The 12,548-nt window shown below is 42.0% G+C and overlaps 1 protein-coding gene across 5 annotated transcripts in view; it reads left to right on the forward strand.

The window, feature by feature from the left end:
• KLHL29 (kelch like family member 29) overlaps window positions 1–12,548 on the forward strand; it is a 389,364-nt gene that overhangs the window by 53,545 nt on the left and 323,271 nt on the right. The window contains exons 1-2 of one of the 5 annotated variants that reach the window (XM_032443409.1): window positions 11,379–11,474; window positions 12,001–12,107. In XM_032443409.1, coding sequence (XP_032299300.1) covers window positions 11,429–11,474; window positions 12,001–12,107 — 153 coding nt within the window. In that variant the 5' untranslated portion in view covers window positions 11,379–11,428. Of the gene's footprint in view, window positions 1–11,378; window positions 11,475–12,000; window positions 12,108–12,548 lie in introns of those variants that run through there. The other 4 variants (XM_032443407.1, XM_032443408.1, XM_015859532.2 and 1 more) reach the window with 4 other exon arrangements.

Here is a 12,548-nt window from a genome sequence, read left to right on the forward strand (position 1 = left end):
GGTAACACTAATCTAACAATAGGTAACAGAGGTTTAAATTATTAAATTAGGTAACAGCTTTAAATTATGACAGGGGATGTTCAAGTTGTATATTAGGAAAAACTTCTCAGAAGCAGTGGTGATGCATTGGAACAGCGTGCCTGGGGAGGTGGTGGAGTCACCATCTCTGGTGTTATACAAGAAAAGAGTGGATGTTGCATTGAGTGACATTATCTAGAGCACTGATGGGTGTAGGTTGATGTTTGACTAGGTGATCATTATTGATCTTTCCAACTATAGTGGTTCTGTGATTCTGTAACTATGAGTACTTCAACCTGAAACAGGATTTCCACTTTTGGTGGAGCACCAGAAGACAGCACACTGGAAATTCTTTGCAGCCCAGACATCTTCAATTAATGTGCTGGGTTGTTGTAAAGCCTCATTGAAGCTATATGGCTCCTGAAGGATGTAGAAGGGCCCTCGGAGAAATAGTTGCATGGGCCAGTTGCATGAAGGCAGTTGGTATTTTGATTTTTGTACTGTGCATATGGCAAATGATGCTCATAAAAGAGGATGGTGAGGCACTGGAACAAGTTGCTTAAGGAGGCTGTGGATGCCCCATCCCTGCAGGTATTCAAGGCCAGGCTGGATGTGGCTCTGGGCAGCCTGGTCTGGTGGGTGGTGACCCTGCACACAGCAGGAGGGTTGAAACCAGATGGTCATTGTGGTCCTTTTCAACCCAGACCATTCTGTGATTAAGAGGACGCTGAGTAAGAATTTGAGTAGAGATACTGATGAAATGTAGAGCTTGTCACTAGAAAGCATATCACCAGAGAGCTGGAGCTATAGAGAGGACCTTTGCACTAATTCTGTCATCACCTTCGAGGTCTGAGGGTGAAACAATGGAGGTAAATGGCAGAATCCCTTTAGCTGGAGTGCGTTCACTGTGCGTGCTGCCAGTGTGAAGAAGTAGATATGAGATAGGCTTATTCAGAGCGTTTGATGACAGGATGCAGGGCACTGCCTGGGGCTGTAAGGCAAATAACAGTAGTCTTCTCCATGGGTGCTATTTAATTTTTTTTTAAATGAGTACCTTTCTGACTGTGCTGGTGCTGTCTTGCAACAGAAAAGTAAGCTCTCTATCTGTGCAGCTGCTGAAGTCGGACATGGTTTACTTTAAGCTGGATGTAGATGTTTCAAGGGAAGCACTGCAGTTCTTCCTGTGCAGTATTTGTTGTCCCTCTAGATTCAAAGTATTGTGAGGATGTTAGTAACTTAATGACATGAAATGATCTGCTCTGGCACCTCAAGTAAGTAGTTGTCGGAATGCTGTCCGCAAAGTCTATTCTTCCCTCTACTCTGTACTGGTGAGGCCTCATCTGGAGTATTGTGTCCAGATGTGGAGTCCTCAGTACAGGAAATACATGGACCTGTTGGAGCGTGTCCAGAGGAGGGTGACAAAAAGGGATGCCAACATCAGAGTCTATGGACTTTTCTTAGGAAGACTTAGTTATCAGTCTACCCAGTGGTGGAAGTTTCTCAGCACTGCATGTAAAGAATCTAAACCCAATGTTTTTATATAACTTAATTCCTAAATTAAATCTCAGAGCTCAGTTTGAACAGCACGATTGCCTCACTCAGTTGAATAAATTCTGTGATAGTCCTACATGCTAAAATCAACAATTAGCATCAGGAGAACAAATTCTTGCTGTGAAGGAATTACTTCTTTTTCTAATCATTCTCAAGGACTCAAAAGTTTGATTGACAGTAACCTGCTCACCTCCCACACTTCCTTTTCTGTCTTCACTTGCTTTTTTTCCCTTTCACTAAAGGAGATCTTTTGTAATCAGGCTGTTTATTTTGCTGTTTTCTTTGGGGATGACAAATTAAGCTACAGATCTTTTTTTAGTGTTGTAAATGCAAGTTGGAGAGAATGGTTTGAGAGCTCCACCATGTCAGTGGGCTGCTGGTGGTCAGCTCTTGGGATCTGATTCATTGCCTTGGAAAGACGGTCAAAATCTGTGCCTCAAAGGTGTGAGCTTTTGAGCCTTGTCATCCTAATATTGATTTAGGGTGTAATAAAATGGGACTGCTGATAAAGGATTGAGCAAGAGAAATACAATTAGTGCCAATCAACATGAGCTTATAGAAAATAAATCCTGTCAAGGTAACCTGATGTCTATTAGGTGTTTTTAATGCATTTGCATGTTTAGATTATAAAGGTAAGATTTGTTATTTGTGGCTTCTACAAGACATTTGACTTAATAACATAGTTTTGATTAATTTGATGTGGCGTATGTGAGGAATGAAATTGAGCTTTCTCAGCTTCAGCCTTTTAAGGTTCATGTCTTCAGGAGTAGTCAGCATAGGTTCACCAAGGGGAGGTCATGCTCAACCAACCTGGTAGCCTTCTATGATGTTGTCACTGGCTGGGTGGATGGGGGGAGAGCGGTGGATGTAGTCTACCTTGATTTCAGCAAGGCATTTGATACTGTCTTGCATGGCATCCTTATAGCTGACTCTAACTAAGCTGAAGAAGTGTGGGATAGATGAGTAGACAGTGAGGTGGGCTGAGAGCTGGCTGGCTGGCAGAGCACAGAGGGTTGGTGGTGGTGGTGCAGAGGCCGGTTGGAGAACAATGGAGAGGCTGTGCTCAATCTGGATCTGACCCTGCTGCAGATGCTCTCAGAGTCTATTGGCAGCTCAAGGAGTACGATGGTGGTTAGGGGCAGGAGAGCATGACTTCAAGCCACTGGAGTTTCTTACAATCATGTATTACCCTAATCAAAGTGAAGGAAAGAACTGATTTATGCTCTTTCTGTGGGGAAACATTTAAGAAAGCAAGATTCTTCAGCCTGTTGAACAAAAAAAAATGTAACAAGATTTGTTGTCTAGAAGTGAAAGCCAAGAAAATTTGTGATAGAAAACAAAAACGAAATAGATTTTGACAGCAGGAATAATTAATCAGTAAACCTTTTACCAACGCCCCCGAGACATCTCTAGAATTTTGGTGATCGTGACTGGACTTTTTCTTTCTGAACAAGGCAAGAAATCGAGCCCTGTGCATTATAGTTTCCAACAAGATCAGCCTAAGGCAACAAAGGGACTGCTAGGGTTATCTAGTCAGTAAATAGTGCGGTGGTCACTGCGAAGAGAATAGGGCTCATCTGCTCTGCGATGAAACTCTTATTCTAAAGTGAGTCAGAGAAAATGGAGATTGTAATTGGGGAATCAGAGTTGATGATACCTGTCAGTCCTCCAGTGCCTCCTCTAGGTAGACAATCAAAGCTTTGAAAACCTTCTGGAGATGCAGAATGTTGGTAGCTGTAGCACACTACAGCAGCGTTCTCACCCTGGCTGTATTTTCTCTTCCAGACTACTTTGCTCTTAAATATTGCATAAGGATGTTTTCTTGGGGCATAGCGATGTTGACTCATCTCATAAGCAAAACAATTTCTCCGCTTTTTTGAGCACAGGCTGTTCTTGATACTGTGAGCACCCTTCCCGTTTTGCAGTATTAGACCTAACAGAATGAGTTTTTTGGTTTTTTCCCTCCTCCTGCTGTCGCTGGTACAGTGTGAACAAGTGCATTTCATGTTGTCTGCAAAGTTTCATGTAAAAACAGAATTTTCTTTGGCCTTTCTTCTTAGAGCTGCTGTCCTGGCTCTCAGTCCTGTCTATTCCTGCCCTGATCTCTGAGACCTCTCCCATATACCAGCATTCCCCCAGCACTACAGAGCACTCACGGTGTGGCTGTGTTCACATCACCTACACTTCCTTTTGTTACCTGATTCCCAAGATAAACCCAAACATCTGCACATGGCAAAACAATAGGTTTGTTCTAAGTTTTCTGTTTTATGTATTTATTTATTTCCAGAAAGATCTGGAGAAGGTCTTGAAACACATGCAGTTCGTTTGTGTTGTCAGAGCAGTTGAGTTCTTTTCAGCTTGAAACTCTGGGGCTTTCAATGATAGTCCCTCCAGCTGCTTCAGTGAAGCAATGGAGTCGCGAAGATACGTTAGTCAAACTGGGCTAAAAGTTTCCAGCCTTTTTATTCCAATGCCTTCAAATCATTGTAGAAAAGGGTATTTTGCTAGTCTTTACTTCAGTAAAGAAATAAAAAGCCTTTCAGCACATGTACTTGCCTATTACCTTCATCAAATCTCCAGCAAAGCCAGTGGACTTCAATGAGTCATGAAGAAGCTGACTCCACTTTAAGGAAATGTACCTCTTTGACAAGACTGTAAGCATTTGTCTTCAAAGAAACCTCACTATTCAGGTGAACAATTTTGAACTACACATTGCAGATGCATTAGAACTCAGCGTTCATTTGAATAAGCGGTCTGTTCGGCAGTCTTTTTACATGTGAATATTTCGCATATCTCTTTTGAACTCTACACATCTCAGCACCTTTCCTTGAGCTTTTCCTGGGGAATAAAAATTAAATAAACTTAGAATGAGTAAGAAATTCCTATTTGCATCATCATTCATCTGCTTGTAAGTCTTGCTACAGAATACCACATAAATTAATGCTGCCTGGATAATGTAATTCTGTGTTTAACATGGCTCAGGAGAAGGAAAGTGAAATAAATTCTTAGAAGATGGGTTCCTAAAGTATCTGTCTGCATTTTCTTGGGCAGCTGAAGGAACTGGGGCTGCTTAGTGTGGGGAAAAGGAGGCTGAGGGGAGACTTTATTGCTCTCTGCCAGTGTTTGAAAGGTGATCACAGTGAGATCAGGGTGGGTCTCTTCTCACTGGAGACAGGTGACAGGATGAGGAGAGATGGCCTCAAGTTGTGCCAGGGTAAGTTTAGGTCGGATATCAGGAAAAACTTCTTTACAGAAAGGGTTGTTGAGCTCTGGAATTGGCTGCCCAGGGATGTGGTTGAGTCACCATCCCTGGATGTGTTTAAAAACCATTTGGATGTGGTGCTCAGGGACATGGTTTAGCAGCGGGTTGTTAGTGAGGGTAGTATGAGTAGGTTGCGGTTGGATTTGGTGATCTTGAAGGTCTTTTCTAGCTTGAGCACTTCCATGACTCTGTGATTCGTTAGCAGTTCTGTTCAGGTAGGCTGGTGTATACTTTAACCTAAAGCATCAGCTCAAGGACATCTGAAGAAAAAGATGGGACGTGATAGGCTGCTGATGCTGAATGTCTGATCGTGTGTATAGATTTGTCAGTGTTAATGAACTGTGATCTTTGTATTTCTTGTGGAGATTTAAAGGATTTTGGGAAAAGAAAAAAAAAAAAAGGAGATTGAATGTCTGTAAAGTATCTCGGCAAACTTTGCTGTAATTGCTCATTTCGTTTCAGTTTGCAAAAATAACTTTGTTTATGATCTGATATTTTTAATAGCGTATTTCACTGTTTCCATTTAAACTTCGAAGTGACATCTTTGTTTTTCCCTTTTAAAGAGCAGCATAATCCAGATGCCTGTCAAAAGAGATGTTGATGTAGCATTTATGAGTAATCCTTCTGTTTGAGTTTTTTGTTTTGTCAGAAATGTTTGCCAAGCTCTTATGAAGCTCCCCATGAATATTATTGATGCATACTTCCCTTTAAAGAAGTGATTAGCCATGCAGGAATTCAAACTGAACAGTCAGTTCTAAAGCACAAATGTTTTCTCAAAAGCTATGCAGTGTCATAGGAGGAGTTAATTTGTCTGTGTAATGGAAAAGAGGGGTACTGAGCTAAGTGTTCTCTTTCCCTTAACCCAACTGAATTCTGCTGAAGCAGAGGTCAGCGGTCTAGTTTTGGAGACACTTGAAGAAGTGTTGAACTGCAGAACCTTAAGGTTACTGTCAGTCTGTTTAAATCTTTGATGACGAGATGTTAATAGTTCCCAGCCTTCCTTCAAACAGTTGAGTGAAATTGCAAGAAATTTAAGAGGAGGAAAACATAGCAAGTAATCTTAGGAATTATAATTTAGATCCCAGAGTTGCTGGACAGTAAATGCAGTGATGGTGCCATTAAAGTATTGATATAAATAACTTGCACATTAGGCACATGTAGCATTCTCTGCTCTGGTCATCCTTCTTGGGTGACAACTCGGTGGCTATTTCATACATTCTTTCAGGCAATAGTGATAACCAACAGCATTGCCAGGCTTTTTCCAAGCACCTCAGGATCCTCTCAGCTTGCAGTATCCAGACTCCTCAGTGTTTTAGTTAGTAGTTGGCTGGTGGGAAGAAAGAGAATTCTGTATATTCTTTAATGTCTAATAGATAGGGTCAACATACACAATAGCATCACTGTACAGAGCTGTCACCTTTCCCTATAAGGATGATGAAGTCAAGCAGGGCTTTGAAAATACATGTATCTTTCAGTTTTGGCTCTAAATAAATACTACTTTTTGCTTCAGTTACAGCCTGCAACAATGGCTGTAGCCATGCTTGGTTGCAGAACCTGCTGAGCTTCTCATGGCTTCTTTGGTTGATCCCTTTGCGTATCACTTTCTCAGTGTTTGGCAGCATAATAACAGCAGGTGATAGCAGGCACTCTGGAGATTTTCACTGGTTTTCAGAGCTGGAACAGGTAGATACACCAGAGACAGAGGGATAGCACAGCTGTTGGACCCCAGCCCATGCAGCACTGAGAGCACTGGGTGCATCAGCCCATCCCTCACTCTGTGTCTGCAGGTACTTACCAACTGGAAATATTACTAAGTGAGATGATTGATTTTTGATTTGCCAGATATAATGCTGACAAGAAACCTCCTTTTACTGCTTACGAAACTGTGCAACCCGCCATGTGTTTATATTGGTGTCTTTCTTTTTTTCCCCCCCAGATTTGCTTTCCTTTCTAATTTGCAAAGAGTGTGCTCCACTTGTGCTTCCCTCAGATCTTTTTTCCCTTTCATTGCCTGCCGCCCCACGCTGTAGCATTTGGCATGGGGGAGGATGTCTGCAGGGCAAGACAGCCTGTAAAGGGCATTTTTAAAGCACTTCCTGCTTCCCAGTTGTTCTATAGCTTGTGTGCAGGGGCAGCCTTTTGTAGAACATTTTTGCATGAAAACGTTTCTGATTAATTAACCTAAAATAGCAGTCTCTGTGACCTTGGTTTTCATAGAATCATCCAATGGCTAAGGTGGGAGGGAATCTTAAAGACCATCTAGCTCCAATCCCCCTGCAATGGGCAGAGCTGCAAACCATCAGATCACACTGCCCAGTATCCTATACAACCTGTCTTTGGGTGTTTCCAGAGATGGGGCACATGCAACCTCTCCGGGCAGCCTTTGCAAGCACCTCACCACCCTCTGAGTAAAAGATTTCTTTTTCACATCTAATCTAGCACTCCCCTCTTATAGTTTTAAGCCATTCCCCCTTGTTCTATCACTATCAAACCTTGTAAAAAGTTGATCCCCCTCCTGCTTGTAAGCCACCCTTCAAGAAGTGGAACAATGCAGTGAAGTCTCCCTGGAGCCTTGTCCAAGCCAAGGCCAACTCCTTCAACCTTTCTTGATACAATAGGTGCTCTAGTCTTTTGATTATCTTTGTAGCTCTCCTTTGGATCCATTTTATCCTTCTTGCTTTCCAAATACTTTTCCAGCAGTGAGAAAGATGTGGAAGGCAAGTGGTGCATGGCATCATTGCTGAGATGGATGCTGTGTGCTTTGCATCGAGGAGCTCAGAATCAGACCCGGGGGGTTCTTGGGCTGCACTTTTCAGGGCTTTGCATAATGCAGAATAAACAAACCCAGAGACCAGCTTCCATCTATTTTCTTTACCGTCTTTCTGCACCAAGAAGCCCACTGCTTCAACAAGTAAAACATTCTTGCTTAAAACCTCTGGCTTTGCTCTGAAGTTTTTGCCTTTCGCTCTGCTTTTCCCTGTATTTTGGAAGCTGTTTGACATGCTCGTGGCAGTTGTATCATGGTAGACAAGTGCTTGCTAATGCTCTCCTGCTTGCTTTCTTATTTTCCCAGTTCTATAGATGCCTCACAAAGTAAGGCAGATCTGTTATTTGCCCCAGGAAGGCTCTTTGATTTTTTCCAAGTTTCCTTTCATTACAGTATTGAGTTGCTGAATGTTGCTGTTTGCTTTGTATTGTGAGGATGCTGCTAAAATCTGTACACTTCTCACACCTTATGCAGCTCTTGGTAGATAAGCTGGTCTGTTCTATTGCCCTTTATAGGGCATCTGTAGCAGCAAAGCTCTGAAAGACAGTTTTGCTGCATAAGAAAACTGTTTTAACTTAATATAATGCAAAGTCATTCTGTCTTTGGCATTTGGAAACTTGTAATTCACTTCTTAAAGCTCAAGCGTGATGAGACAGGCTTTAAACTGAAGGGCTTGGGCAGTGGGGTCCAAAATGGCACCATTGCAACCAACAGGGTAATAAGCCAGTCCAACCAGAGCAGTGACAGACTTTCCTTAACTGCCTCCAGTGGTATGAGCCAGAAGGTCAGCCACCTCCTTGGTGCTTGGCCTTAGTGAGGTTACATCCAAAGTAGTGGATCCAGTTCTGATCAGTTCAGGAAAGAAAGGGATCTTGTAAGAGAGAGTCTTGTGGAAAGCTGCAAAAAAGATTGGGGGCCTGGGCATCTCCTTTGTGAGGAAAGGCTGAGAGCCCTGGGACTGTTCAGCTTGGAGAGGAGAAGACTGAGGGGGATCTTATCAACACTTGAAGCCATCTAATAAGTGGGAGTCAAGAGGATGGGGCTGGTGATAACAGTCTCTTTCACACCAGTTTTGTATATCATGTAGCCTCCTGGTAGCTCTGCCCCAAAGAGGAGCTGCTGACATCATGAATGTTGCTGCAGTGATGGAGTATTTGAAGCAGATGTCTGGTTTCCAACAAGCTACCTCTAGTCATTTTAATTCAGAAGCCTCGGTGCTACCTAGGATATATGATTTGTCCATTTTGAGGTTGTCAGGCTGCTAATGGATAAATTGGGCTGCTGCTGTAGGCCTTTGTAAGGAAGCCTTCAGCTTCATGAAATATTGATACAGTGAAGTAAGGCTTTATCTTCAAAGCTAGCAAACAAGAGAGAGCACCTCTTGGTGTAGATGTTTAAAGCTCCTTAGTGTATGTCTGCCCCTTCTACTTTCACTGTTCATGTTAGTGGTTCCGAGCTGACTGACAGGTGTTGTTCTTCTCTCTCACTTTGAACTGCTTTTAAGTTTTGATAAGATTGAAATCCTGTCCTATTATCAGCCAAGCTTTTCTAAAGCAGGGTAGAGAAGCCACCTGAAGCCTAGTAAATAAAGTAAATAGTGTATGTTAACCAGTGAAGACTATTAATCCTTTCTTTGTGTTGTCCCAAGTAATAATTTTGACTCCTCTTTGGGACTGCGTGTCCAGGAGTAAGGAAACAGATTTTGAACCTAAGCCCGTCTTTGTGTACCATTTTCATGGTGACGGATTATTCCCTTTCTTGCTCCATTTCCCTTCTGAGCCTTCCTTCAAACATCCCATATCCTGCTGTGAGGTCTGTTTCGCTTTTCCCTATGGCACTGCCATCTAGATTCTACAGTCACGCTTTGTAGATGTTCCTCATGGCTTTCACTTTTGAGGTAGGAAAGAAAAAGATTTCCTTCATGTAAAACTGCCATTGGTGTATCAGACTAGTCCTCTTCCTCATCACAAACCCATTTCATTTCATGTTTTGCTGTCAAAGGTGGTTCTTCAGTTCTGCAAAGTCTGTACTTGCTCTTGAACAAGTCCTGATATGGCTTTGGAAAGAGGATGTTTCCCTAGGGAGATATTCCGTGCTGCCGTGGCCCAGTGTTGCCCTTGAAGAGGATGGGGTAACTGTGATGTGGTGATTCACTCCGCAAAGGAGTAATTACTCCCTTGAGTTTCTTTCTGTCCGTTCCATAAACTTCTCCATGAAAACAGTGCTTTTTTTTTCTGAAAAACAGGAAACCAAACCAAACCAACCAAACAAACAAAAAAAAGCTGCTATTTTTGTTGGAGCTTTTTCAAGCAGTTCATGCAGAATTCTTTAAGCATGTCGTGAAAGTCAGAAATACTCCGTTGAAATGTCTCAACAATGTGTTTGAGCAGCATTATATAAATGAATAGACCGACTATTTGGAAAGCCTAAACTCCAAAATGAGTCTAACCCTGTAAACAAAGCAGCTAACGAGGAGAATGCAGCTCTGTATGTATGACAGAGAAGACAGGAATGATGGGGATAATGCAGTCTAGACACTTCTTTTTGTGTGCCATCCCATTCCTTTCCTTGCTTGTATTATCGTGCTTTGCATTTTTGAGAGACTAACCTTGCAGCTGGCTACTGCTTGAGAAAGAATCTGCTTTTTCTGCATGAAACGAGGACTAAAAATTGTAAATGATTTTGTCTGTTCGCTTTTAGAGATTTCTTTTGGGATGTCAGCAGGCCCCACTTTAAACTTACCTTTTTTCCTTCTCTTTGTAATGGTACATCATGCACTGCAGTCAGCTCTCATTACAGGTATTACAGGTCATTCATTACAACATGAGCTATTTGATCAGCTCATCAAGCCAAAGTTGCTTTATGCTTCATTTACAGAATTATATAAGCATCTACCAGTTCTATTAAACTCTTCTGAAGGAATTTATCATGGCCCAGTGGAGCTCAGGGCTTCACAGACCCCCAGAGTGACCTTGGATGCGTTGTGTCGCTCTTCAGTGTCCTTCTCCTGAACCATGAGCTTCTCAGTGCTCAGCCAGGTTTGGAGTTTCACAGGGGAGTGGCTTATTATCTTTATTTCTTTGGTCGGGCTATTTGGACATAGCAACAGTCATACAAATGCTCTGTAATAATGTACTTGCAGGACAGGGAGGTGTCCTCTAAGAGGTTTTGCATGATAAACTTTCAACAGCTTGCAGGTAGGGTTAGTGAAGTATTGCTCTTCCAATGCAAAATGTGTAGTGTTTCAAATACACAAAACATTATGTTTGTGTCAAACAAAAGATGCTTAAGCTCAGGTTTTGAAAGAGAAACACTTTGGTTTCTTTGGAATGCTTTTAAACTGAGACAGGAGGTTTAGGTTGGATATTAGGAGGAAGTTTTTCACTCATAGGATGGTGAAGCACTGGAACAGGTTGCCCAAGGAGGCTGTGGATGCCCCATTGCTGGAGGCATTCAAGGCCAGGCTGGATGTGGCTCTGGGCAGCCTGGTCTGCTGGCTGGAGACCCTGCACACAGCAGGGGGTTGAAACCAGGTGGTCATTGGGTCCTTTTCAACCCAGGCCATTCTGTGATTCTATGAAACCCTAATTACAGTGAACTCCCCTGAAACAACTCAAACTTAAAATTAGCTTATATCAGCTAATTTTTTCATCTGTATCTCTCACCATTGTAAGGATCTTCTTCGTAGAGCCAGAAACTCCAGTTCTAAGAACATGAAATCAATAGGTACTGTTATGCCCACTTAAAAATAAATAAATAAATGAAAATTGTATTGATTTGCAGATAATGACAGCGCTTCATTCTTGCGGGATTACATTCCACTTCTCGTCATGGAGATAACTCCCATACATATTAGATCTGAGATGGAGAACGTAGGTATAAAACTGCTTTGCTTTAATGAATAGTCATTTTACTCTGGGCACTAAAATGAGATATATTTCTTTAAATTTATCTCTTGGGATTATTTTTACTTCATGGGCAAACCCCGCGTTACCGAAGACTTGGAATACTATTAAACTTTTAGATAGTCTTGTATCGCCTCATTCTTGCGAGTGCTTGAGCTTGTCCTCTCTTTGATAGCAACTAATTAAGCAAAATATCGTGCTCTTTCTGCTCTCCTCCACGTCCTTGATTAGAGGGTTAACACTGTGTTATCACGGGTATTAGATGCTCTTTACTAAACCCTAAGAATCCAGTGGCACCGAACTCCTAACGCTTCATAGCAGATTTCTGTCACCTTCAGAGGATTAAATTCTCCATGCCGATCATGGTGGCATGTACCATCTCCCATCCTGCAGCTGTTTCTTTTTTCTTCTCCTCGCGCTCATTTAAAGGCTATTCTTACAGAGCCTAGGTGACTTCATCTTTGTGTATTAACGTAATTCTCCTCTTCTCTTCCTAGGTAATCTGGCTTCCCAGAAACCTCCTGCTAAATGCAAGGATTTGCTGTCCTGTTTACTGACTATTACACCTGAGGCTGATTTTGATACACAGTCTGGATATCATAGGGTAAGTCTGCAGTTATCTGTTCTTTTTTGCATTTTAATTTTCCTTTTATCCATCTTACATGAATGTAGTTTGGGTTACACATTCAGTGACTGCAGCAAATCCCTGTCAGAGCATGTGCAACTGCGTTACAGTAGAAAAAGAACGTAGGAGGCTGAATGCTGGCGCTATAAACCTGATCAAGGGTATATGCATTGGGTTGTGTGGCTGCAAGAGGGAGTAGAGTTCATCTCTACAGGCTCAGAGGTTTATATCCTACAGAACTGCGGAGAGCTATAAGCTACTCTGAGTGCAGTGATCGCTCAGAGTTTTAAGCTACAAAATGTACTTACATGTTTGTGTTACAAATGAAACGTTCTTTATTATATAAACACTGTTATAAATACCAGTGAAGTTTGCAAAATTGTGTGTGTAGATTAAATTAAAAAAAAAAAAAAAAGGTGG

Source organism: Coturnix japonica, chromosome 3 (assembly GCF_001577835.2).
Source record: "Coturnix japonica isolate 7356 chromosome 3, Coturnix japonica 2.1, whole genome shotgun sequence".
NCBI lineage: Eukaryota > Metazoa > Chordata > Aves > Galliformes > Phasianidae > Coturnix > Coturnix japonica.